This window comes from Muntiacus reevesi, chromosome 7 (genome assembly GCF_963930625.1).
Source record: "Muntiacus reevesi chromosome 7, mMunRee1.1, whole genome shotgun sequence".
Classification (NCBI taxonomy): domain Eukaryota; kingdom Metazoa; phylum Chordata; class Mammalia; order Artiodactyla; family Cervidae; genus Muntiacus; species Muntiacus reevesi.
In genome coordinates, this window is record NC_089255.1 from 35219347 (window position 1) to 35246326 (window position 26980).

Consider the following 26980-nt stretch of genomic DNA (forward strand, 5'->3'; position numbering starts at 1 on the left):
GGGACAAAGTGTCTGGGTCAGTGAGATGAGGAGAGAATGTGGAAAAAGAAGTAATGCAGGGCTAAATATGATGAATGTGAAAGCTGTCATGATGTATTTTTCTCTTTCTCATGGAAACACTCCATGTTCACCAAAGGAAACTTTGGTAATAATTTCTAAACTAGAAAAAAGAAAATGTTACCCCATATTTTCGTCATTCAAATGCCATCACTTTTACCGCTTTGGTGAACTTAGTCTTTTTCCCTTCATGTGTAGTTTTTCTCTTTAGGGTGTTAGAACCAGCATAAGGTAGTGTGAAAAGTATAGGGTTGTTTTTTGTTTGTTTTAATATATTTATTTGACTGTGCTGGGTCTTGCGGCACTCAGGATCTTTGATCTTCCTTGCAGCATATGAAATCTAGTTCCCGGACCTGGTATCGAACCGGAGCCTCCTGCATTGGGAGCGTGGAGTCTTGGCTACTGGACCACCAGGAAGTTCCCAAAGTGTAGTTTTTGATGTCTGAGATACTTGAGACAAAATTCTGACTCTGTCGCTTTTTTCAGGTAACATTTATTGAGCACTCAGAGTCAAATGTTTCTCTGTATTAACTCATTTAATTCGCATTCTAACCCTAGGAAGTCCCATGTTGTATATAAGAGGGCTAAGGCACAGAGGGGCTAAATAAGCTGCCAAAGGTCACATTGACAGTAAGTGGCAGATGAAAGAGTTAAACCCTATAATCTGAGTCTGAAGCCCACAAGCTGAATTCCTATAGCCTCTTGCCTCCCACTCTTCACTACCTTACCTTGGGGAGGTTAGTGAGCCTCCCTGCAAAGTAGAAACTATTCTCAGAGCTGTTGTGAGCATCAGAGGTCACAGATGTCACACGTCTGGAACCCAGCAGGCATCTCAAATGGTAGCTGATCATCACTTGAAAATCTGTTGATTTTCAAGGCAAGTTGATCTGAGCTGAGTGTGAAATTTCCAGCTGAAGTTAGAATTGAAAGTGCAGTAAACGCACAGTGTTTAGGTGCTGAAGCAGTGGACTTGGCCTGCCTGAACTCCAATCCCAGTTCTGTCGCCTATCTGTCACATGACCTAACAAGTTTGTCTACCTGTCTGAGCCTGCTTGCTCATTTGTAAAATGGGGATAAAATTAGTATCTACTGTCTAGGTTTGTTTTGACTGAATGGGGCAATGTGTGGGAAATACTTGGGAACAGGTTTTGGGCATTATCAGATGTAGGTTTTTGTAATAGTATATAGGATGGAAGTAATGATTAATCTGTAGTAATATTACCATAGGGTAAGTCTTATCTGTTAGGATTTTTGTATGTATAAGGTATTAAAGAAAGCATGGATCAAATATCAACAAAATTCTTTCTTTCCAGTAACTACACAATCATATGCTTCATTCCCCAGTATACCATCTATGTTCCCCACCGTGCCTGGGGCAGTGGAAAAAACCCAGAAAATTCAGAGGAGAGACAGACTCCAGATTCCCACACCCAATACCCATACCCATAATGTGTGCAGCTAGGGCATGTTGCAGTTAAGCTGGGACAAAGACTGAGGGTCGGCTACAGGATCTAGTGGGTAAGACTGTTCCCATTGGACTGAGGTTTGTTAAGTCATCATGAAGGTGTGGAATCTCTCTTTTTTAAAAAAATTATTTAGCAACTTATTTTTGGTTGCGCTGGGTCTTCATTGTTGTGGGCCACTCTTTGTTGTGGTGTAAGGGTTTCCTATTGCTGCAATTTCTTTCGTTGCAGGGCTCGGACTCTAGGTGAACAGGCTTCATTAGTAGCAGCTTGCGGGTTCAGTAGTTGCAGCTCATGGGCTTTAGTTGTTCCTGGCATATGGAGTCTTCTTGGATCAGGGCTTGAATCTGTGACCCCTGCATCGGCAGGCAGATTTCTGTTCACTGTACTACCAGGGAAGTGCGGTATGGAATCTCTTTTGAGGAGAAAATTAACAGGACCAACATTGCTCTGTAAAGAATGGCCTTTAAGAGGAGTTCTTCACTCAGGAAAAGCAATGAGCCTGGTTTCAAGGAGTCCAGGGCTCAGTGAAGGCTCAGCTACTTTGGTGATCTGGAACCTCTAGCTTCCAAGGATGCTATTTTACTGAAAGAGCCAGCTCCTAACTAGGAGCACCGCAACTGGTGAGAGAGGAGAGAAATTCTGTGCTCCAGAGAAGGGATCGGTTGACCAATGAAGCTAACTCAGCTCCGACAACGACCCGAACGGAAACGTTAGTACAAAATGAGGAAGGGCCTCAAAACAAAAAGGAACCACTGAGGATCAAGCAGGGAAACCTGGCCCGGGGAAATCTCTTGGTTTCTCAACTGTAACAGAAAGGAGGGTTTCCAGAGCTGGCAAAGGTGGTAATAATCCAGCAGGCATCCGGGATTCCAGTAATCAAAGGTGCAGCCACACAGCTCCTGGGATCTCTTCCCGCCACAAGATGGAAATGACTTCCCGAGGGCTGACCATGACAGCGAGATCATTGGCATCGGGCTTTCCCCCGTTTCTCCTCCCCCAGCCCCTTCCCTAGCGCCTCGGGCCTGGGTCTGGGAATGCTAGCCCGGACCGGAAAGGGAGTCGGCCGCCTCTAGCATCTGACCCACCTTCGGGTGCCCGAAGTGTCCGGGCCTCCAGGGATAGGGGTGTACTTCTGGGGCGCATGGAGCCCCGCGAGGTTGGGATCGGGGCAGGGCGCGCCGGCCTCTGAGCCTGTCTGGGCGCCAGGTTGCAGAAGCAGGGTGGAAGATAGCAGGGATTGGGGGTAGGCGGCCCGGAAGCCCGGGCTGCAGGGGCGCATCGGGCGTGGGCGGGGCCGGCGACGCCGGGGTTACTGTTCGCCCCGCCCCGGCCGCACTGACTCAGTTTCACCAGAAACTAGACGGGTGGAGGTGCCGGATCTCCAGCGCACCGGACACCTGGGCGGAAACGGCGGTCCGAGCAGGACAGGAAACCTAAACCGGAACCTCGGCAGGCCCGGCCCCACCCCACTCACCTGCGCAGGTAACCTGGGCCGAGGAGAGCCAGGAGGAGGCGGAGCGGGTTCGGAGCATGTCTGGCCCTTTGTTCTGCGCCGGTGCGTGTGTCCGGGTACGTGAGCTCTTTAGCCGTCCGACCGGCTGCGGGGTCACCGAAGTGTGCGTGGGAGGACCGGGCCCGCCTGCCCTTCTTCACTCCCGGGGTGTTCGCTCTCCTCGGTCCTCCCCTTCACTTCCTCCCGGCCGGCCCTCCTCCCTGGAAGTCTCTCGGCTGATCCGATGTCTCCTCCTCCGTCCCCTCCCTCTCGCAGGTCGCTAGCACCCTCGGAGCCCAGAGGTCCTCTCTGTGAAGGTGACCCCGGCGGGGAGGAGGGCGACGATCCCCGGGAGGACGATGGCCGGGGACCGCCTCTCCCAGGCCCGCATCCCAGCGGTCGCCGTGTGGCTTCTCTGCGCGCTCGTCCTCCGGGGCGCCGAGGCCGGGCCGCCGCCGGTGACCCCCGGTCTGCTCACGGCCGACGGCTGCTTGAACCGCTTTACCCCTGGGGTGCCTGATTTCGTGCTCGACACGGACGCCTCGGTCAGAAACGGGGCCACCTTCCTGCGCTCCCTCACCGCGCGCCGCGGCCGGGACTGCGTGCACGCCTGCTGCAGCTCCAACGACTGCAATCTGGCCCTGGTGGAATTGCAGCCCGACGGCGGGGAGGACGCCATCGTCTCCTGCTTCCTCATCAACTGCCTCTACGAGCAGAGCTTCGTGTGCAAGTTCGCGCCCAGGGAGGGCTTCATCAACTACCTCACGCGGGAGGTTTACCGCTCCTACCGCGAGCTGCGGACCCAGGGCTTCAGAGGTGAGGACGAGGGTGCCAGGATCTGGGGAGACTCACAAAAGGGGCTGGTTATAGGGTTCTGCGCGAAGCATCAGAAAGGAGTTTGGAGGAGAGTCCCATTCGATCCCAACTCATCCTTAGAAGTAGGCATGGTATAAACAGTAAATAAAGAACAGGCTACAAGAGGGGCGAGGGGGGACGTCCTAGAGCCCAGGCTGGCTCCTGAGTTCAGGATGTTGAGTGGGTGGGTGCTCTGGGATGTGTGAGTGGGAGCAAGCTCCTCGGGATTCCTACTTTGACCCCAATGGGCCAAATCAGGGAATGAGCTGTCTGGAGGCCACCTGGTACCTAGGTAGAAGATAGATAGATACTCCAGGCCAAGCACTGTGCTAGGTACCTTGGGGACCTGTCAAGTGGACCTGGTGAAGGCTGGGCTCCTCACTGCTGGGTCTGGGATTGGTTCTAGCATTTCTTGTACTCCTCTCCCCAGGTACTGGTCTTTAGTGGTCTGGGGGAAAACTGCCAGACCACCAGAGTCTAAAGAACAAGCCCAGTTGGGGGTGACCCAACTGGGGAGGGGGCGGTATTGTGGACACAGTAGCCTGGAGGCCTCTGGGGTCCAGGTGAGGAGGGTTGCTGGATGAGTCAGTCCACTGGTATGTATACCTGGTAGGGGAAGGAAGTCAGCTGTCCAGGCAAGTGTGTGTGCGTGCGTGTGTGTATACTCGTGTGTGCTCATAAGCCTGGCAGAGCTCTTCCTGCTTAAGATCTAGTAGCCAAGCTGTCTGCTCACCTTATTTACTTCCAGGATAAGGGCAAAGTGGGGCCGCAACTCCTCCTCTTTCCTCCTGGGACTGAGCAGTTAGCTGGGAATGGGGTCCCTCCAGAGACCTTTGTTCCCCATTCTCTCCACCTGTTGTTCTGGCCAGGTGCGGCTCCAGGGCAGGGATGGGTCACACTGATAACCTCTGTGAGTACTTTACTGTTTGCTAACTGCTATGCCACTCAGCCTCTCACTTAGGCATCATGATAACCACCTCTGAAAAGGGTGCTATTAGTAGTCATTCCACTTTTTAGATTAGGAAACTGACTCCCATCTTAAATATATACTGTCCACAAATGGGACTCAACCCCAGGCAGGACCTCCTACAGTGCTGCGCTATTTCTCACACAAGACCATCTTTCTGGTAGAAACCTGTCTCTGATCCAAGACAGCCCAGTGGACAACAGAATCAGAGACTAGGGAGCCCAGGGGCCAGGCTGGGGCTGCTCGGTCTCAGTTCTGGGAAGTAGAGAAAGGAGTTTCCTCTCCAGCCTTTCCTCTTCTCCCTATCCTTTCAGAAGCTCTGGATCTCTGAGAAGAGGTTGGCTGGAGATGCTGGGAGGGGAACACTGTCTCCAGGCTAGGCTGGGCTACTGAGTCCCAGTGGGCCAGGGCCTGAGCCTGTTTCACAAGGAAGCAGGGAGTGTAGGTGGTGGTGACCTAAGTGATCCGAGCTGCCTGCCCTCCCGGCTCTGACAGGACCTATCAGAGGGCCAGCATGGCAGGGCCGACACCTGAAACTCTGGGGTCTGGTCAGGAAGCTGAGCTGGTCGGAGCCATCCTCATCTGGGAACCTCCCCACCTCCTGACTTGCCTGGTTGGCACAAGACAGGACGGAGTGGGGATTTCCTGTCCCATGGATACTGGGGGGAGCCCTTCTCAGGGTGGGTTGACCTGTTCCCCTTTCCCTGCCTGTGGCCAGGCCAGTCCAGTCCAGATTACTGGGGCCTCCTAAGCACCCTGTTCTTTCCTCCTCCCCACTTCCCCTACCTTCCCCATCTTTGCATTGGAAGAGTGGCTTGGAAGATGGAGACTGTGTTTCCCTGGGGAGTCCTGAGGCCTGACGGCTGGGGGAGGGGCTGACTTTATTGCTTCTCTGGCCCTATGCTCTCTGTGGGTGGGAAATAAGGAGTGGTGTCTGTCCAGACATCTGCTCCTTGCTCCTGGGGACTGGGACTTGGAGAGGACCAGTCTTACGTGTGTGGGTAGACATTGCTGATTTGACCTAAGGTCTGATATGTCACTCTGTTTGTGACTTCTACCCTGGGGCCAGTGGGGCTAGCCTATCTTTCTGCTAGGTAGACTGCCAAGCAGTCTGTCTTGTTTCCCCTTGTGGACTGCTGATTACTTTCTGGAAAATGCAAGGAGGGAGGGACAGGCTCCTCCCAGTTCACTGCCCCCTTGGCTTGGCCTCTCACCTCAGGGCCTGGGCTAGCTCTCAGTGAGCCCTCAAGCCACTGGGCTGGGGCTTGATTCCTGGCCCTGCTCTCCTGGTCTTATAATGGAGGTTTCCTTTTCTCATTCCTGTAGCCTCTGCACCACTTGGCTTGTTTCTCTGTGGAAGTTCTCCCCGCCCATCCCTTTGCTGTCACTGTGTTTCCTGGTCTTTTCACCTCTGGGACCACCCTCTGTGACTCTCCCTTTGGCTCTGCTTTCTCTGCCTCATCCAAGAGAGGCCGAGACGCAGCCCTATGATTCAGCCTTCTATCAGTTGTTCTTATCTCTTTACCTTCTCTCCTCCCTTTGAACTCTTAGACTTGACTAACCTTCTATGTTGCCTCTGTGAAGAGCGGGTTGGCAGTATCCACCAAAAGTGCAAATGCACATAACCCTCATCACAATTCCACTTGCAGGAACTCATCTTGTGGCTATGCTTAAACATGTGTAAAACAGCTTACCAGCCAGTCAGTCACTGCACCATTGTTTATAATAGCAAAGAATTGGAAACAATCTCTGTCTGTCAACACATCCTATAATTGGATTCCGTGGTGCTGTTTTAATCATAATATTAATAATAAACCCTGAGGCAGCATGGGTTAGTTTTTAGTAGGGAGGGAGGAAGGTAGAGAAGAAGGATGTAAATCAAGAGGGACTGATGGACTGGTTAAATGTGTTAAAAGTGCTATGCAACCAAAAATATGTATTACTGTGAATGATTTCCAGTATATATTAAAGGAAAAGCAAGATGAAGAACTTGCATGCTTATGAATTCAATTCTCTCCCTCCTGATATTCACACATACACACGCCCCCAAACTAGTAACTGAGAATACTTCTGGAGAGAAGGTTCGTTCATGTCCTTATCCTCAGTCATGTCCAGCTCTGAGACCCCATGGACTATAGCCAACCAGGCTTTTCTGTCCATGGGATTTTCTGGACAAGAATACTGAAGTGAGTTGCCATTTCCTTCTCCAGGTCCATGTATTACCTAAGCTAAAAACAAAATTGAAGATTATAAAAGTAATAATAGTAAAAAGTCATCCTTCTAAGCAGGTATGACCTGCAGCATGGTGTTTTGATGTTTTGAAGAGAGTATGAGTCAGAACAGGGTTCAAATAAATCCCAGCTCTGCTGTTTAGAAACTGAGTGACCCTGGGCAAGTCATTTAACCTCTCTGATGTCAGTTTTCTCATCTGGAAAGAGGAGCAAGAATGCAGTTGTGGCAGGATGGTTAGGAAGGTAGGCGGTATAGATGGGGGCAGCAAACCTCCTGTGAATATTCATATAGTAAATACTTTAGATTTTGTGTTGGTTACAACTGCTCAGCTGCTGTTGTAACATGAAAGCAGCCATCCACAATTTGTAAACAGTTTGGTAAGGCTGTATCTTAATTTATAGACATAAATTTGAATTCTATGTGCTTTCACATGTCATGAAGAAAGAATTTAAAAATTCTTTTCAACTATTAAAAAACATAACAGGTTGGACTAAATGTGGCCTGCAGGCCATAATTTGCCAGCCCTGGTAAGATACTACAGATAAAGTACCTAGTGTGTGCCAGACACACTTTCTTTTCTTTTTCTTTTAATTTTTATTTATTTAATTATTTTATTTTTGGCTGTGCTAGATCTTCATTCCTGTGAATAGGCTTTCTCTAGTTGCCAAACGGGGGCTACTGTCTAGTTGCAGTGTGACAGCTTCTCATTGTGGTAGCTTCTCTTGCTGTGGAGTGTGGGGTCTAGAGCCGACTCAGTAGTTGTGGCCCAGGGGCTTAGTTGCCCCAAGACGTGTGGGATCTTCCCAGACCAGGGACTGAACCTGTCCCCTGCATTGGCAGGCAGATTCTCAACCACGGGAGCACCAGGGAAGTCCTCTGGGCACACTTTCTACCAGCAGCAGCTTTGTTAGTATGACTCTAGGTCCTTCACCTCTGGCTTCTCTGGAGCTCCCACTGCACTCCTCCCCTCCCTCAAATTCACCTTCTCTATGGCTGAAGCCACATGTTCCTGCTAGATCTGGTTTCCCTTCTGCCCATGCGCTGGCTCTGCGTTGCCGGTTCCCCAGAGCCTGTCAGGCACAGCAGCCTGAAGTGTCTACCCAGCATTGTTTCCCACATCCTTTCCTCATTCAGTCACTAAGTTCGTGGCCCCGTGGACCGCAGCACACCAAGCTTCCCTGTCCTTCACTGTCTCCCAGAGTTTGCTCACACTCATGTCCATTGAGTCAGTGCTGCTATCCAACCATCTCATCCTCTGTTGCCCCATTCTCCTCCTTGCCTCAATCTTTGCCAGCATCAGAATCCGTCCCTAAGTGAAAGTGAAGTGAAGTCACTCAGTCGTGTCCGACTCTTAGCAACCCCATGGACTACAGCCTACCAGGCTCCTCCGTCCATGGGATTTTCCAGGCAAGAGTACTGGAGTGGGGTGCCATTGCCTTCTCCAATGCATCCCTAAGCTATCCCTTAATTCAGACTGCTTCTGTTGCATCTTCCTTGAACTACTGCACTGGTCCACTTGCTGGCCTCCTTGCTCCATAGAAATAATTCTATTCCAGACAGATGGGTAAATAGCTGCTGCCAGGAGCTTAGGAATTCACCTGCTACCCTGGCCCTTGGCCTTCCCTTGGTACTTCTGGACCTTGATCAGGCTTTGAGGGAGATCAATGTCTAGTGCAAACTGGGCCTCCAGGACTCTGTGCCACTATTCATGGCCAGTGTCTGTCCCCTTTCTGTACCACCAGTTGTTAAGTATTTGAATGTCAATCCTGCTGTGTCCACATGCCCTGACCCAGTGTCCAGGGCCCTTGGGGATCTGTCCCAGCCCAGCTAGTCTCCTTAATGTCCACCAAACCAGCCTTGCAAATTCTCCTTGTTTTGGCTCATCATGTTTTCTGCTGTCATCAGCAACACAGAACATTCTTCCCCACAACCAAACAAATAAAACTAAAAGAATTTTAAAAATCCTTTGTCTCAAAACAAAACAAAAAATCCTTTGTCTCTTTTTCACAAAGCCTTGCCTTTTTCCTTTAACTTGCTGTGGTCTTTCCTTTCTTTAAACATCCACTTCCTTTTCTTGTACATGTGCCACAAATGCCTTCATCTTGGTGGGTCTTTTCTCTCATTTTGCTTCCTGTGGCTGGGTCTTAACCTGTCTAATTGGACCATAACACCCTCAAGGGCAGTGTGTGAGCTTTCTAGGGCTGCTATGCCAATGTACTACAAAGTGGGTGGCTGAAAACAATAGGAATGTATTGTCTCAGTTCCGGAGGCCAGACATCCAAAATCAAGGTGTCCACAGGGCCACACTCTTAAGACCCTGGCTGAGGGAGGGTATTTTGTGTCCCCTTGTAACTGGAGGAGGCACACTCTTTATGTGCCCAGTCATCATCGGACACCAAGGCTTGACACAGTGCTGCCCGGGAACTCTGTGCTTAAGGCCTCTGTCCGGATGGGCTTCTCAGCAGTGATCTGGGCTGCCGAGAGAGGGTGATGGTGGTAATTACACTTAACTTAGCTGGCTTTTCAAAAGTGTTGTTACTCTAACTTGAAAAAAATTATGTTTGGTTGCGCCGTATCTCAGTGGTGGCACTTGGGTTCTTTGATATTCCTTGCAGCATGTGGGTTCTTTAGTTGTGGCATACAAACTTAGTTGAATCATCTGGGATCTAGTTCCCTGAACAGGGATCAGACCCAGGGTCCCTGTGTTGGGAGTGCCAAGTCTTAGTTGGACCACCACGGAGGTCCCCTGACTTTTTAAAGCAATTAGCACAAGTACTTGCTTATTGTAGAAAATAGGAAAATTCCTCCTTCCAAATATATGTGTGTACATGTATGTATATGTATATATATATATATATATATATAATTTTTTTTTCCCTGAATGGGATCAGATGGCAATGCACTCAGCTATTTGCTTCAGAAAGTGGCTTTACAATATTAGAATGTCTTTTTTAAAAAAAAAACAATAATATATTTATTTAAAAGAAAAACATCTACCTTATATTTAAATATGTATATATAAATATGAACCTATTTTATAAAAATTTACATTTATAAAATTAAATTCTATAATGATATAGTTGCTGTCATTGTTAGCTGCTAAGTCCTATTTGACTCTTTTTGCCACCCCATGAACTGTAGCCCACCAGGCTCCTCTGTCCATGGGACTTCCCAGGCAAGAATACTGGAGTGGTTTGCCATTTCCTACTCCATAGAATGTGTTAAGTGTAACATATCTAAATAGAGGACAAGAAGAATGGTTTCATTGTGAAATTGTATCTGTGTCTTACCAGGCTGCTGAGCCCTAGGTTGGTCTAGTTGCCACCCATAAGGCACCAGCCACTCACTTGAGGAGGAATCCTGCCCATTCAGTGAGAGTTCACCTTACCTCACCTTCCTCCCAGGGTCCCGGATCCCCAAGGCCTGGGATGGTATAGACTTGAAGGTACAGCCCCAGGAACCCCTAGTGCTGAAGGGTGTGGAGAACACAGACTGGCATCTCCTGCGGGGTGACACAGACGTCAGGGTAGAGGTGAGACCTGGGGCTGGCTCTCGGACCCCCACCTCAGCTCTCCAGGGCGCCTTTCTGGGGCCTTAGGCCCAACTGCGGCTCCAGGTGGGATGGGGTGGATAGAAGCCGAGGATCCATTTAATACCAAGACCATCTGTCTCCCCAGTGGGGAGGGAGGGGGGACGCTTTTTGGGAGGGTCTGGAGCCACCAAGGGCCTGATGGCCATTCCTGTGCTTAGAGGAATAGTCCAGACCAGGTGGAGCTGTGGGGACTCAAAGAAGGCAGCTACCTGTTCCAGCTGACGGCTGCCGGTTCAGACCAGCCAGAGAGCTCATCCAATGTCACAGTCACTGTGCTGACCCCTAAGCAGACGGAAGGTAAGGAAGCGGGGTGAGGAGGCCACCCTGGGAGCTATCCCCTGCCCCAGTTGACTGGCTCTTCAGACCCCCCTGACCAGCTTCCCTCCCTGCCAGAACACTGCCTTGCATCCAAGAAGGTGGGCCGCTGTCGTGGCTCCTTCCCCCGCTGGTACTACGACCCCACAGAACAGATCTGCAAGAGTTTCGTTTATGGAGGTTGCCTGGGCAACAAGAACAACTACCTTCGGGAAGAAGAGTGCAAGCTCGCCTGCCACGATGTGCAAGGTGGGCCTTTGCGAAGCAGTGTTGGGGCTCAGGTGACATTCCCCCAGGGTAGGTGTTCTCTCTTCAGGGATCAGGGAGGTGGGCATGGGAATACCCCCATCCCTAGGCCCCCTATTAGCTCATCCCGGCTGGGGCCTGGCCCTACCTCCTCTCACTCCTCTGTTTTTCTCTTCCAGGCCCCTCAGCAGAAAGGCATCATCCAGGTGGGCTTTGCTTCTTTCCCTGTTCCCCTCACCCCTGCCCGCTCTCCAGCTGGTATCAAGTCCTGGTCCCTGCCCACACTGTCCTGGCTCCACAACTCATTCCTACCCTCAGAAAGAAGGCCCACAAGTGCCTCACCCCCTGCAGCTCAGGATCCTCCCGTCAACCTTTGCCTATTTTGTGTGTAGGAGGGTTTGAGGAGCAAGGGTGGAGAGGGAACGGGCTGTGTCGTGATGCCGCCTGGGGGTAGAGAGGGCCAGGGAGATGACGGACTCACGGTATTTGCTGGCCTCTGCACCCCCACCTGACCTCACCCTCCCCCCGGCCTCACCCTTCCCCAGTGTGTTCTGGCAGCTGCCACCCCAGCAAGTTCCGCTGCGGTGATGGCTGCTGCATCGACAGCTTCCTGGAATGTGATGACACTCCCGACTGCCCCGACGCCTCCGACGAGGCCACCTGTGAGAAATGTGAGGCCTGGGAGTGGAGGGCGGCGGGCAGGGCAGGGCAGATCCAGACCACTCACCCCCTACCGCTTCGAGGCCTTTTGTCAGGTCTGCACCTCTGATCTTTCATCTTTGCAGACACCAGAGACTTCGATAAACTCCAGAGGATCCACTTCCCCAGGGACAAAGGTGAGCTCCTGCCCCGGTCTCCTGGGTCAGGGCTGAACTACTCTGCTCACTCATGCCATCCATGTGCTGAAGGGGCCTGCTGTGGGTACCAGGCTGTGGGCACAAAGCTGGGGGCAGGGGTGTCCTGCGCTTTTCTTTCTGTGTTTCCCAAGCATCAGGCATCTTCTTAACACCTCCAGAAATTCTTTTTATTTTTTTTATGTCATGCCGCATGGCATGTGGAATCTTAGTTCTCTAACCAGGGATTGAACTGGTGCCCCCTGAAGTGAAAACTCAGGGTCTTAATCACTGGATTGCCTGGAGAGTTCCAACACCTTCAGAAATTTAACCATGCCTACATATCACTGAGATGTTTAACTTAATATATTAAAAAGTAAATTTCAGGGACTTCCCTGGCAATCCAGTGGTTAAGACTCCGCACTTTCAATGCAGGGGGCATGTGTTTAATCCCTGGTCAGGGAACTAAGATCCCACATGCTACGCAGCACAGCCAAGAATAAATAACTGAAATTGGAGATTAAAAAAAATAAAGGAACTTTCACGTCAGTACTGTAAATGAAAAGCCACTATTATATGCCACAATTTGAGATCTGCTTTTAAAATAAGTATAATAAAACATGGTAACAAATTTTAGCTGGACGCTGTTGCCTGCCAAGTTTCAGACTCTGAGTCTTCTTTGTTAAAAGGCAGATCATCAAGTGCTGGGGAGAAAACCAAGACCTTGATACAGTCGGGAATGCTGAAAGAAAATTAAGAAATAGTTATATGAGTCAGCCTAGGGTAATTCTGGACCCAAACTTACTCTCCTGCATTTATCTTCCTTGCTTCTAACAACATTGCAAATGGCCCAGATATTTCTGGGGCCCCCGGGGCCCTCACTGAATCACAGCCATCCCCAGCCTAAGGAGGGTCAGGGGGTGGCGGGCAGCAACCATGTGGAGCCTCGTGGTGGCAGGGAGGTCCCGTGGACATTCACACCTTCATCTGCTCCTTACCCTGCAGGGCACTGTGTAGACCTGCCAGACACGGGCCACTGCTCAGAGAGCATCCCCCGCTGGTACTACAACCCCTTCACTGAACACTGCGCCCGCTTTACCTATGGTGGTTGTTATGGCAACAAGAACAACTTTGAGGAGGAGGAGCAGTGCCTTGAGTCCTGTCGTGGCATCTCCAGTGAGTGGGGCAGAGGGGGCTGGAAGATGGGGGGGTGAGAGGCTTAGCTGGAGCATTCAGCTCTGTCCCAAGGCGTGGACTGGTCATGCCTTGTCCTCAGAGCAGCTGAACTAAGGGTGGGAGAGGAGGGCAGTGGGGTGTCTGGGGCACTACTGATGAGCAGCTGAGTCTTCGACCCCTTCGACCCCTTAGTATTGACTTCTGTCCCCCGCCTCCATTGTGTTGTAGAGAAGGATGTGTTTGGCCTGCGGCGGGAAAGCCCCGTTCCCAGCACAGGTAAGCCCGCATCTGCCTGTCTCCACTGCGTAGGCATCAACTCAAAGATCAACTCCACTCAGCTGGTTGTGACAGCCTAAGCCTGTGTTGAGAGGGTCCTGAGGTTGGCTAACGGGACAATAGTGGTACCTGCCAGGGCAAGGGAGAGAAGGACAGAAATACATGCCAGGTCTGTGGGCCGTCAGAGTCCTCCCCACACTATCTGCAAGTCGAGTGACCTGGAGCCAAGACTCGAAGCCCATCAGAATCCCTCCCACCAAGCTCCCAACAGAGCAGTTTCAGCTGCTCACATGCCCAAAGTCCTTATTCCACCACCACTACATCCCCCCACATCCGTTTGCCTAGGTCCCTTTGATACAGAGCAGGGGTGGGCGTCAGAACCCAACAGGCTCTGGGAGTGCTTCATCCGGCCTTTCTTCCCCCAGGCTCCGTGGAGGCAGCCGTTGCAGCGCTTCTGGGTACCTGCATCGTGGTGGTGGTCGCCATTCTGGGTTACTGCTTCTTCAAGAACCAGAGAAAGGGCTTCCACAGACACCGCCACCCCCCACCTTCCACCCCAACCAGCTCCAAGGTCTCCACCACCGATGACATGGAACACCTGGTCTATTACCAAACAACTAGACCCCTCTGAGCCTGGGGCTTCTCCAGGGCTCTCGTCGTCTCTCACCTGGCCCTGCTTCCTAGCCAAGACGGAGGCCTGGGCTGGGTGAAGACTTTGGGACCAGACTTCTCCAGCCTGTTTCCCAGGCCTCTTCTGCCTCCAAGGCCAGGGCTCCAGCCCCTGTTGGAGGAATCTCAGCTAAGTCCAGGCTACTTGTTTCTAAGAAAGCTCACGATCTGCAAGGAGCAGAAAACCTTTGAGCCAGGAGTCCCACAGAAATGGGCCTCTCCATGAAGGATTTCAGAGGAAGTTGGAGTTTTGCTTCCTGTTCCAAGCTACCTGCCCCCATCCCATGACCTTGGGAAGGGGCCTGGGACAGCATCAGAGGCTGGAGGCCCCAACCCTTTCCTCCATAGCTGCCCCTCCCACTCTGCAAAGTCCAGGGCTCTGGTGGGGGGCAACCTGGAGGGAAGGACTTCCCTGTATATTTTGTGTTGTACAGAGTTCCTTTTTGTTTATTTAATGCCATGGGGGGGGGGCGCGGTGAGAGGAGTGGGAAGTGACTCTGTGGCCCCACCTCTTCCCCTGCCCCCCACAGTAAGCCCCAAGCCAGCTCGGCCCGCACACGGAGCCAGATCCTCCACACCCCCTTGCTTCCACAGGCCAGAGCCCACTCAGTGGAATAAAGAGATTTATTCTGAGTCTCCTGCCTCTGCGCTGTGGGCCAGGAAAGGAACAGGCTGCTGGGGGGAGATGGGACTGTCCTGTCCAACCGGTTCAGGCTTTGGTCATCCTGTTCAGCAGGTTTTCCCACCCTTCCCGAAACTGTCCTAGCCCCAGCCCCTGAGGGTGGAGAGACTTGCCAAGTCTGACCACCTGGGGGGAAGGGAGAAAGAGCCCTGGGAGTCGGGACCTAGGGAGGCCATGGAGCTGTTTCTTCCTGGTTTGGGCCTGCAGTACGTGGTAGAGGACTAGGGGGGTGGGGGGTGCATAGACTTGAACCCTGGTTTGGTTTTTTCGTTTTGTGGCCGAGGCTTTCAGGATCTTAGTTCTCTGACCAGGGGTTGAACCTGGGCCCCTGCAGTGGAAGCAGTGGAGCCACTGGACCGCCAGGGAATTTCCCTGAACCCTGGTTTTTATCTCTTCCGTGTAGGGGCTGGGGACAAGCGGCCCATCTGGTCACCCACAGAAGCCTTTGCTTCTCACAGGAGTGTAGCTGCTCCCCAGGCTCTGAGCTCCTGCCTTTAGTTCAGGTGCTCACCTCCAATCCACACCCCTCTGTTTGAGCTACCTACCTGTTTGTGCAAAAAAAAAATCATTCCTTTAATTCATTCATTTATTCAATCAATTATTTATTGAGCTATGTACCAGGCACCACCAATCCTTAGAAATTTGGTATTTTTAAGCATATCGAAAGCACTGTGTAAGTGCTTTACATATCTGAAGTGATTGCCTCAGCACACAATCCCGGGATGAAGGTATTATCGTTATCCTCATTTTACAGGCCAGGAAACCGACTCAGCAAAGATCATTTCCTAAGGTCTTAGAGCTGGTACCGGAGGATTGATTTAAACCTTTACATTACAAAAGAGAGACTTTTTTAAATTGTGGAAAGTGCCACACAGAAAACTCAAATAGCAGTGTGAGAGGTTGGGGACTACTTTTAAAGGGTTGAAGAGCAACTGAGGTTAATGTCCATATTTGAGTCCTAAGTGTACAGTTCAATAAATTTCCATAACTGTACACACCCAGGAGCCAAGCACCCAGATCAAGAAGCAGAACCTTGAGACTTCCTGGGTAGTCCAGTGGCACTCCCAGTGAGGGGGCCTGGTTTTGATCCCTGGCCAGGGGTGGCACTGGTGGTAAAGAACCCGCCTGCCAATGCAGGAGATGGAAGAGAGGGAGGTTCGATCCCTGGGAAGCTTCCCTGGAGGAGGGCATGGCAACCTACTCCAGTATTGCCTGGAGAATCCCATGGTCGGAGCCTGGCAGACTACAGTCAGTGGGGTCACAGAGTCAGACACGGCTGAAGCGACTTAGCACACGAAGTACCCTCACAGGGAATGAGGTCCCACATACCACAACCAAGCGTCCACATGCCACAACTAAGACTTGGTACAACCAAATAAGTAAATTAATTTTTTTTTTAAGAAGCAAAACCTTATTAGCAGCCCAGGACAGGCCTCTTTTTGATGGCTTTCTCACAGCCCTTGCACCTGTGGTACTGAACTGGCCCATCTTCACCCTTCTCATGAGTTCTCATTCCTGAGATCCTCTCAAGGATACTCCCTGCTCTACATCCCTGTGTCTGCTAACAGGACCCTCATCACCAAGCACCCCCTTTTCCATTTACTTTCCTGTCTTCCCACAGTGCTGCAGACACAGATGGCATCTTAAATCACCTCTGAGTCTGCAGCTCGCCACACCCCCTCTATGACCTTAGTAAATGGTAGTGGTTCAATAAACATTGAGTAGATGGCAGGGGTGGGGCCTCCACTGCGCTTTGGCTGTTTCCATTTCAAAGGGCACTGTATTTTGCTTCCTACCTTGCCAGCCACTCATGCATCCTTCAAGTTTCAAAATGGGCTTGATTCCTCCTCTGATCCCTACAGCACCAGGAAACCTCATTATCCCTTGGTTCTCTATGAGCCCTTCCAGGCTGATGTCAATGCTGTATCTCAATGCCTAGAAGAGTAATTAACACAGAATAAGAGCTTAATAAGTGTTTGTCAGACCGAAGGGAGCATCCTCCTCTTAGGGAGGGTGGAGATGAAGTGAGATGACGGCAGATGAAGTGCCTTCCCTAGGAAGAGCTGCTGGGAGGCGGGCAGGGCTGAGTCAGCTGGGGGACAGGAGGTGGGAGCACAGAGGAGCACGAGGGGGCGCTCTGAGCACTGCCAGGAGCTGTCTCTGTGGCAAGAGTTGGATCCAGAGTGCACAGTCCCAGACAGGTGTCAGGTGTGAAGCAATAAAAGTTGACACGCAGCACCTGCTTTTCTGGAGCTTACACACTGGAGTGCAGGCGGAAGGAATGCAAATACTGTACCTAAACAATTTGGTCCCCGAACTGTTGAGACATTCCCAACTGTTCTCTGCTCTGTCCCTGGCCAAATGACTCCTTTTCTCAGAACTTTCACACCTCCCTTTCTTTGTATAGGCAGTTGCCTCCACCTTGAATGTCTCTTTGCCTCTGGAAAGCTCCTACTTCATGATCCAGCTGAAGAAGCCACCCTCTCATAGCTGCCCTGCATACACATGACTGGGTGTTAGCATAAGTGGGACAAAGCTCCTCCAGGCCTGGATGGAGGCCGGGTCTTATTTACTTCAGTATCCACCGTGCCAGGATCCCCTTGGATACAAGGTATCCCACAAACAGCAGTTGAAACAGAGACTGGTCAAACCACAGAGATTAAGAAAGAGGTTGGGAAATGGCTTCATCAGTTCAGTTCAGTTGCTCAGTTGTGTCCGACTATTTGCAACTCCACGGACTGCACATCAGGCTTCTCTGTCCATCACCAACTCCTAGAGCTGACTCAAACTCATGTGTATTGAGTCGGTGATGCCATCCAACCATCATATCCTCTGTTGTCCCCTTCTCCTCCTGCCCTCAATCTTTCCCAGCATCAGGGTCTTTTCAAATGAGTCAGTTCTTCACCTCAGGTAGCCAAAGTATTGGACTTTCGGCTTCAACATCAGTCCTTCCAATGAATATTCAGGTTTGATTTCTTTTAGGATGGACTGGTTGAATCTCCTTGCAGTTCAAGGGACTCTCAAGAGTCTTCTGCAACACCACAGTTCAAAAGCATCAAATCTTCAGCGCTCAGCTTTCTTCATAGTTCAACTCTCACATCGATACATGACTACTGGAAAAACCATAGCCTTGACTAGATGGACCTTTGTTGGCAAAGTAATGCCTATGCTTTTTAATATGCTGTCTAGGTTGGTCATAACTTTCCTTCCAAGGAATAAGCGTCTTTTAATTTCAGGGCTGCAGCCTCCATCTGCAGTGATTTTGGAGCCCAAGAAAATAAAGTCTGTCACTGTTTCCACTGTTTCCCCATCTATTTGCCATGAAGTGATGGGACCAGATGCCATGATCTTAGTTTTCTGAATGTTGAGTTTTAAGCCATCTTTTTCACTCTTCTCTCTCACTTTCATCAAGAGGCTCTTTAGTTCTGCTTTCTGCCATAAGGGTGGTGTCATTTGCATATTTGCATATCTTTGGGATTGCCTTTCTTTGGGATTGGGATGAAAACTGACCTTTTCCAGTCCTGTGGCCACTGCTGAGTTTTCCACATTTGCTGGCATGTTGAGTGCAGCACTTTCACAGCATCATCTTTTAGGACTTGAAATAGCTCAACTGGAATTCCATCACCTCCACTAGCTTTGTTCATAGTGATGCTTCCTAAGGCCCACTTGACTTCACATTCCAGGATGTCTGGCTCTAAGTGAGTGATCACACCATCATGGTTATCTGGGTCATGAAGATCTTTTTTGTATAGTACTGTGTATTCTTGCTACCTCTTCTTAATATCTTCTGCTTCTGTTAGGTCCATACCATTTCTGTCCTTTATTGAGCCCATCTTGCATGAAATGTTCCCATACTATCTCTGATTTTCTTGAGGCGATCTCTCGTCTTTCCCATTCTATTGTTTTCCTCTATTTCTTTGCACTGATCACTGAGGAAGGCTTTCTTATCTCTCCTTGCTATTCTTTGGAACTCTGCTTTCAAATGGATATATCTTTCCTTTTCTCCTTTGCCTTTCGTGTCTCTTCTTTTCTTGGCTATTTGTAAGGTCTTCTCAAACAACCATTTTGCCTTTTTGCATTTCGTTTCCTTGGGGGTGGTCTTGATCGTTGCCTCCTATACAATGTCACAAACCTCTGTCCGTAGTTCTTTAGGCACTCTGTCTGTCAGATCTAATCCCTTGAATCTATTTGTCATTTCCACTGTATAATCATAAAGGATTTGATTTAGGTCATACCTGAATGGTCTAGTGGTTTTCCCTACTTTCTTCAATTTAAGTCTGAATTTGGCAATAAGGAGTTCATGATCTGAGCCACAGTCAGCTCCTGGTCTTGTTTCTGCTGACTGTATAGAGCTTCTCCATCTTTGGCTGCAAAGAATATAATCAATCTGATTTCGATATTGACCATTTGGTGATGTCCATGTGTATAGTCTTCTCTTGTGTTGTTGGAAAAGGATGTTAGCTATGACCAGTGCATCTCTTGGCAAAACTCTGTTAGCCTTTGACAAGATTTGTTTTGTACTCCAAGGCCAAATTTGCCTGTTACTCCAGTATCTCTTGACTTCCTATTTTTGCATTCCAGTTCGCTATAATGAAAAGGACTTCTTTTTTGGGTGTTAGTTCTAGAAGATCTTGTAGGTCTTCATAGAACCGTTCAACTTCAGCTTCTTCAGCATTACTGGTTTGGGCATAGGCTTGGATTACTGTGATATTGAATGGTTTGCCTTGGAAATGAACAGAGATCATTCTGTCGTTTTTGAGATTGCATCCAAGTACTGCATTTCGGACTCTTTTGTTGACTATGAGGGCTAGTCCATTTCTTCTAAGGGATTCTTGCCCACAGTAGTAGATATAATGGTCATCTGAGTTAAATCCACCAATTCCAGTCCATTTTAGTTCACTGATTCCTAAAATGTCGATATTCACTCTTGCCATCTCTTGTTTGACCACTTCCAATTTGCCTTGATTCATGGACCTGACATTCCAGGTTCCTATGCAATATTGCTCTTTACAGCATCGGACTTTACTTCTATCACCAGTCACATCCTCAACTGGGTGTTGCTGTTGCTTTGGCTCCATCTCTTCATTCTTTCTGGAGTTAGTACTTCACTGATCTCCAGTAGCATATTGGGCACCTACCAACCTTGGGAGTTCATCTTTTAGTGTCCTATCTTTTTGCCTTTTCATACTGTTCATGGGGTTTTCAAGGCAAGACTACTGAAGTGTTTGCCATTTCCCTCTCCAGTGGACCATGTTTTGTCAGAACACTCCACCATGACCCATCCATCTTGGGTGGGCTTACACGGCATGGCTCATAGTTTCATTGAGTTAGACAAGGCTGTGGTTCATGTGATCAGATTGGTTAGTTTTCTGTGATTGTGGTTTTCAGTCTGTCTGCCCTCTAATGGAGAAGGATAAGAGGCTTATGGAAGCTTCCTGATGGGAGAGACTGACTGAGGGAGAAACTGGGTTTTGTTTTGTTTTGTTTGTATTTTTAGTTCTACCAGTTTATTGCTACCAACCCATCTTCCTCCACCCTCATGCACACATGCTCAGTCATGTAACCCCATGGACTGCAGCCTGCCAGGCTCCTCTGTCCATGGACTTTTCCAGGCAAGAATACCAGAGTGGGTTGCCATTTCCTTTTCCATGGATCTTGTTTTGGTAGGCAGGCCATGCTCAGTAAATCTTTAATCCAATTTTCTATTGATGGGCAGGGCTGTGTTCCCTCCCTATTGTTTGACCTGAAGCCAAACTATGGTGGAGGTAATGAAGCTAATGATGACCTCCTTCAAAAGTGCACGCACTGCTACACTCAGTGCCCCCAACCCTGCAGCAGGCCACCGCCAACCCACGCCTCCGCCAGAGGCTCCTGGACACTAACGGGCAAGTCCGGGTCAGTCTCCTGTGGGGTCACTGCTCCTTTCTCCTGGGTCCTGGTGCATACAAGGTTTTGTTTGTGCCCTCCAAGAGTCTGTTTCCCCAGTCCTGTGTAAGTTCTGGTGGCTCTATGGTGGGGTTAATGGGGACCTCATCCAAGAGGGCTTATGCCAAACCCAGGTTTACTGCACCCAGAGCCCCGGCCCCAGTGGCAGTCCACTGCTGACCTGCACCTCCTCAGGAGCCACCCAAACACTCTGGCTCAGTCTCTGTGGGGTCTCTGGGTCCTGGTGTGCTCAAGGTTTGTTTGAGCCCTCTAAGCATCTCTGGAGGGTAGGGGGTTTGATTCAAAATGGGATTCCTCCCCTCCTACCATCTTGCTGGGGCTTCTGCTTTGCCCTTGGACATGGGGTATCTTTTTTGGTAGGATCCAACAGTCTCCTGTCAACGGTTGTGCAGCAATGTGTTGTAATTTTGGAATTCTCACAGGAGGAGATGAGCACATGTCCTTCTAGTCTGCCATCTTGGAGACAGCTTCATGAAGGAGGTATAAAACGAGAGGAACAGGTGGCTGTGCGTGCTGCAGGCATAACAAAATCAAAGTGAGCAAAAGCTGGGCAGTGGAGATCATGGTTCTTGTTTTGATGGGGGTCCAGCCAGCTGCTCAGTTTGGCTCAAGCACTAAGAGGAAAAGCTGGGAGGTTGGTACATAGAGATCACATTGGTGGGCACTTGGGGATTTGAGCAGAGGGACAAGGGAAGGGAAATCCAAACTGAACTTTAAGGAGTGGACATATAAGCAGGCTATATCATTAGAGGTGGAAACCCAGAGAGAGGGAAGGGAGGATGAAGCCACACCAAGTAAATTAGGCAGAGTGACCTTTGTGAAGTACATGGTAGACAGGCAGTAAAGCCTAGTTGGAAAGGTTGCAGGCTGGCAGTCAGTTGGGCTGTGACCCAAATAGTGGTTTAATTTCTTCAATTAGTTATTACATTTAAAGAATTGGTAGACTTTACTTAAAAAACACACACACATCTAGCTTGTGAAAACTTAGGACACTGGCAATCAAGGTCCACATTATAGTGATTTAGGCACTAGGTCCTTTTGATCCCCTCAGGCACTAACTGCCCCCATCCCCCATCCACCCTATATCTCCCTAGGTTAGATGCTTGCCTGGACCCTCTCCAGGCATTCAACTTTGGGCACCCCTAATAACCCATCCTTCTTCCCTCATATGGGCGTGTTTTCTCTAGAACTTACTGGTCCTAACAGCTCACATGAGGTGAGGTGAAAGTCACTCAATCATATCTTTGCGACCCCATGAACTAGACACTCCATGGAATTCTCTAGGCCAGAATACTGGAGTGGGCAGCCTTTCCCTTCTCCAGGGGATCTTCCCAACCCAGGGATTGAACCCAGGTCTCCAGTATTGCAGGCAGATTCTTTACCAGCTGAGCCATAAGGGAAGCGCAAGAATATTGGAGTGGGTAGCCTATCCCTTCTCCAGCAGATCTTCCCGACCCAGGAATCAAACTGGGGTCTCCTGCATTGCAGGCGGATTCTTTAAAAACTGAGCTATCAGGGAAGCCAAATAAACAGTGACAAAAACTGTATTGCTTCTGGGGACTTCCCTGGTGGTCCAGTGGTTAAGAATCCATCTGCCAATGCAGGGGGCCCAGGTTAGATCCCTGGTCTGTGAAGATTCCACGTGCCATGGGGCGACTAAGCATGTGGGCCACAACTACTGAGCCCACTCTCTAGAACTGATGCAGTGCAACAAGAGAAGCCACCGCAATGACAGAGCCCACATACTGCAAGAGAGTAGCCCCACTCAGGGCAACCAGTGTGTTGTCCTTGCACAACCATGAAGACCCAGCACAGCCAATAAGTAAATAAATAAAATTTTGAAAAGAAAACAAAACAGGCTTGTTTCTCTGGAACCCATCCCTGCCCCTTTAAACAAACAGCCCTGAATGAGGAGTGGTTTGTCCTATTGCACAAGACCACTCCCTTCCCCACCTTCCCAGGCTTCAGCTAGACTGAAGCCTGGGAAGGCACTTCTCAGCCCACCCCCACCCGCCACTTCCGAAGGTCGAGTGTGTCACCTGGAAACCGCAAACCCAGAAGCTGGCTTCAGCCCCGAGGGTGGCCGAAACTCCCCCACAGTACTCTCCTCCCCTATCTGCAGTAGCTCCTGGGATTCCATCAGCTGAGCCCAGAACCAGGAAGACCAAGAAAATACACTGGGAAAGAAACTGAGAAGAGCTTAAAAAAAAAAATCAAAAACTCTTTTACATAAAACTGAAAAAGATTTTTACCCATATGCTTACAGTGTTTTCTTGTTGATTAAATTATAGGTGGTTTTCACATTCTTCTTTTTGTTGACTTGCATTTTTGAAAATTTTCTACAGTGAGTATCTATTGCTTTGGTACTGAGAAAACAATGGTTTCTGAAGAGGTATTGAGGTCTGTTTCAGAAAGAAACAAACCATTAGATCAGGAGTCTCCGAGATGGGATAGGGACTGAGGGGCTGGTAAAGGAGAGAGAAGCTCCGAGACTTGGTGACGGACTGGCTCGTGCAGACAGAGAAGCTGAGTCAGCGGGGCCTTCAGGTTTTCTGTCCCAGGAATCTGGCATTGCCACCAATAGAAACAGGGCCCAGGAGAGGAATGCAGCTTCAGGAGAACCAGGCAGAAGGTGAGGGGCCATCAGGGACCAGATGGAGGCTGGTTTTGTTGATCTTATTGTGGGTCTTTGTGGCTCTTATTGTTGATCTTAGTTTTTGTTTGCTTTTGCCTAGCCTTACTGGGGAAAGATTTAAAGGCAACTTAAAAGGGTCTATAAACTATGAGATGAGTACAAAGGAACAAGATTTAAAAAGAAACCTAAGAAGTAACATAAGATAGGGCTAGAAATAAGGCAAAAACATACGAGTGTTGTAGTCTTTGGGCCATGCACTTAGCTCTGTGTCCCAGCTGTGGGTGCCTCCTGGTGAGGCCCCCAACACCCTGGAGGTGAGTGTGTGGGCCTGGTGGAGAGAACAAGCCATGTGAGGGTGAAGGGGAGGAAGGAGGAGACTACTGATGGAGAGAGTGTAAACCTAGAGGGGAGAGCGGTAACTGAGGACAGAGCCTCTTGGAAGAAAAGGAAACTGAGGAGGAGCAGTCGGAGGGGCAGTAGGAGACCCAGGAAGAAAGAGGCTCAAAGGTGAGGGGTTTCGAAGCCCCCCAGGTTCAGGAAAGGAGGATGCTGGAAATGAGTTGCCAGCTGATCATCATGAATGGTTGAGGAGCCAGGTGGACTCCTAGTAGGTGGCAGAGAGCAGAGTCGGAATGAAATAGTGGGGAAGGGGAGGAGAGGACCAGGCTGGGTTTCAGCCTGTGGATGGAGAGGCTGAGCGGACTGGGAACTATCGAACACTGATGGAGTACAAAAGATTACCTTGTTGACTCACCAATCCACTTGGAGTTGTCTCGCCAGTGGATTTTCTCTGATCTACTTACCCTCTCCTGCTCCATCCTCTTTGCAACCAGTTTATGACCTTAGGTTAACCAGGACTAGTCTGTGGCCCCCAGAAAACCCATAGTGCTTTGTGAAAAGTGAAGGACTTGGACTAGATGGCAAAGTCCTTTCTAATCCCTAAACTATGGTTACAGGTTACAGATTCTAGGGCCCCCTGAATACATGACTGGTGGAGGCTGTCAGAGCCAAGTTGTTGAGGCCTAGAGATGGGCAGTGACTTGCCCATGGTCACACAGCCAGTGTCTGGGGACAGAATAGGCCAGGAAGTCTGAGCCCCAAACTTTTTGCTCTGAGGTCTCATCTTCTCCAGATGCCCAGGCTCCTGGGCTAAGTGTCTGTCATTTCTCTGGAAGTGGGACAAAGGAGCCAGGCCAAGGAGCAGTCAGGGCTGTTCCCAAGCCTCAGGAGGCTGGGATCCCAAGGCCCACACCCATGTAAACACAGGCCAGAACTGCTGCTTCACACACTGGACAGCTTCCCCCAAATCAGTTCCCCATTCTTATCTTGCTTCTCCCTGCAGGTCTCCTGGGAGCCAGGGAGGAGCAGAGTACTAACCCCGCTTCACAACTGGGAGAAACTTAGACAAAGAAGGCAGTAATTTGGCCAAAGTCGCCCAGCGAGTTGGAGATAGAATTGAAACTGGAGAACCCATGGGAGATGGGGTAGTCAATGGGACACATGGCCTGTTGGGCAGGGGTGGAAAGTTGCCATAGGTAGAAAAACACACGTGTCCTGGGAAATAGAGGGTCCCCTGTCTCACCAGGGGGATGATCTTGCCGTCTCCAGCAGGTATGGGGTGCTGGGGAGGGAGAGAAAGTGCGCAGATGCAATGGAACATGACCACAGCGAACACAGATCTGAGGGTGAAACACACAATGGGTCAGTTGTCCCTGGTTGGGGGCTGGGCTCCTAGCTTTTCTGCCAGTTTGAAGGGGCCCCAGGGAATCACTGTGCCCCACCTGGCCCAAAGGCCCCCCTGCTGCCCCTCACCGCCCAAGGGCCAGAGAGTTTGGTACAGACTGGTACAGGCAAGGGTCAAGGAAGCCAAGAAGCTGACCGGGCAAGGAGACTGATGACTGGCTCTGCCTTCCAGAAGGGTATGAGCAGCGTGACCATAAGCCCAGGTGATTAATAGAGTTCCCATTCAATCTCAGAAATATCCTGAGTCTGACAGTGAATTCCACGGTCATCCCAGTTAGGGGACTAATCTGTTCAGTGGAGGAAGCATTGAGAACATTCCAGTAGGAGGGCAGGCCTGGTTCAATGCCAACATCCTTTCTCACATTTCACTCCAACCCTGTCTCCCTCTGTCCCACTCTGAGCCTAGGACAACCTACTCTATCCCATCAACCATGCCTCCCAACCCTGCCCTCTGAGAGGTCTATTTCCAGGGGGCAGAACCTCCAGGAGGCACACTGGAAAGAAGCCTGGATGCAGGGCCAGGGCCCAGGTCCTGAAAATCAGAGCTAATAAGAGCCCTCTGGCCCATTTGGAAGTTCATTTGTAAGAATGGAAGGCAATAAGGAGCAGACCAGGCTGTCTAAGCATCACCACGGCCAGGGACAGAAAGCAGTGGTTTCCTGGGACAGTCAGCACTGCCCAGGCTTGGGAAGTCACTCCTTACTCTTGCCACAGCGTGACTAATGTGGCCTCTCGGCTGGCTGAGTTCCGCTCACCAGAGGATTTGGCCCGGGCCCAGGGAGGGCGCTGACAGCGCAGCCCTGCTGGGAGCAGGGTTTCCTGGCAGCCAGGCACAGTGGGCAGGGCTGACCTGTGAGAGCCTGGTTACCGCCCGGGGCCTGGGCTGGTTGCAAAAGGGCCCGGTGCTCCTGACGCAGTCTGCTCTCGGTCTCACTCACTCTCCCAAGCTGGTTCCCAGGAGAATGAGGAGATCGGAGGGTGTGTCACCTCTGCCCTGGGCTCCACTCTGCTACCTGGGGGAAAGCAAGTAAGGCCCAGCTCCCTCAAGTGTGCAGACACTCACACACCAGCTCAGCACACACACCCAGCACAAAGATGCTCGTGGAGGAAACGCCCCCGACACACACACACACACACACACACACACACACACACACACACACACACACAGACCCACTCAGAATTGAACCTGGGCACACACACACACATAGACATACAGTCCCGAAGAAACAAGACCCAACCTAGATGTACACACACAGGCATAGAGGCCAACACACACCCAACACACCTGTGCACGTGTGCTAGGTCATTCAGTCGTGTCTGACTCTTTGCGACCTCATGGACTGTAGCTCACCAGGTTCTTCCATCCATGCGGATTCTCCAGGCAAGAATACTGGAGTGGGTTGGCATGCCCTCCTGGAGGGTCTCCTGGAGACCCTCCCAAACCAGGAACTGAACCCAGGTATCCAGGTCAGCAGGAGGATTCTTTACTACTGAGCCAACTGGGAAGTCCAACACACACCCAGATACACACAGAGAATTGTGTACAATACACACTCCTAAGGGCAGGCATTATGTGGATACACAAACGTACACATGCGGAGCTACACACATCTCACATGAAGACGGACATTCACATTTACACATGTAGATACACAGACTTGCACATGCACGGAAGGGTTCAGAGGTCTGCACAAAGATAATATCCACTTGAAATACACAAGAGCAAAAACAGGGACACAGAGGGATGTACATGAACACCAATATGTCATATATGCATACCTTGTCATCATGCAGT

The 26980-nt window shown here is 50.2% G+C and overlaps 2 protein-coding genes and 1 pseudogene across 6 annotated transcripts in view; 1 reads left to right on the forward strand and 2 right to left on the reverse strand.

Annotated features, from left to right (window-relative positions):
• Nucleotides 1-3273, reverse strand: part of PPP1R14D (protein phosphatase 1 regulatory inhibitor subunit 14D) — a 22559-nt gene extending 19286 nt beyond the window's left edge. For 2 of the 3 annotated variants that reach the window (XM_065940646.1, XM_065940645.1), the window contains exon 1: nt 2998-3273. The gene's annotated coding sequence lies outside the window, so the exon portion shown is untranslated. The remainder of the gene's footprint in view (nt 1-2997) is intronic. The other variant, XM_065940647.1, reaches the window with a different exon arrangement.
• Nucleotides 2335-14803, forward strand: SPINT1 (serine peptidase inhibitor, Kunitz type 1). Of its 3 annotated transcripts, none has more exons than XM_065940642.1 (12): nt 2335-2405; nt 2868-3005; nt 3292-3831; nt 10474-10601; nt 10820-10958; nt 11055-11273; nt 11402-11428; nt 11768-11893; nt 12008-12058; nt 13061-13231; nt 13460-13507; nt 13933-14803. In XM_065940642.1, exons 3-12 carry the CDS (start codon nt 3375-3377, stop codon nt 14136-14138), a joined length of 1572 nt encoding a protein of 523 aa, XP_065796714.1. In that variant the 5' UTR covers nt 2335-2405; nt 2868-3005; nt 3292-3374; the 3' UTR covers nt 14139-14803. The 3 variants fall into 3 exon arrangements, with proteins under 3 accessions (XP_065796714.1, XP_065796713.1, XP_065796715.1); XM_065940641.1 differs by having other exon boundaries at nt 2336-2405; nt 2868-3092; XM_065940643.1 differs by having other exon boundaries at nt 2339-2405; nt 2868-3092; nt 11055-11225.
• Nucleotides 14804-19101: 4298 nt separating this feature from the next.
• Nucleotides 19102-19897, reverse strand: LOC136171565 (craniofacial development protein 2-like; annotated as a pseudogene).
• Between the last annotated feature and the right edge of the window lie 7083 nt (nt 19898-26980).

What these genes read in the sequence shown, in the direction of transcription:
- SPINT1 (XM_065940642.1), top strand. Translation starts at nt 3,375, where the DNA reads ATGGCCGGGGACCGCCTCTCCCAGGCCCGCATCCCAGCGGTCGCCGTG. An exon ending in ACACAGACGTCAGGGTAGAG is followed by an intron (nt 10,602 to 10,819) that starts GTGAGACCTGGG and finishes TCCTGTGCTTAG; the next exon opens with AGGAATAGTCCAGACCAGGT. An exon ending in CCACTTCCCCAGGGACAAAG is followed by an intron (nt 12,059 to 13,060) that starts GTGAGCTCCTGC and finishes CTTACCCTGCAG; the next exon opens with GGCACTGTGTAGACCTGCCA.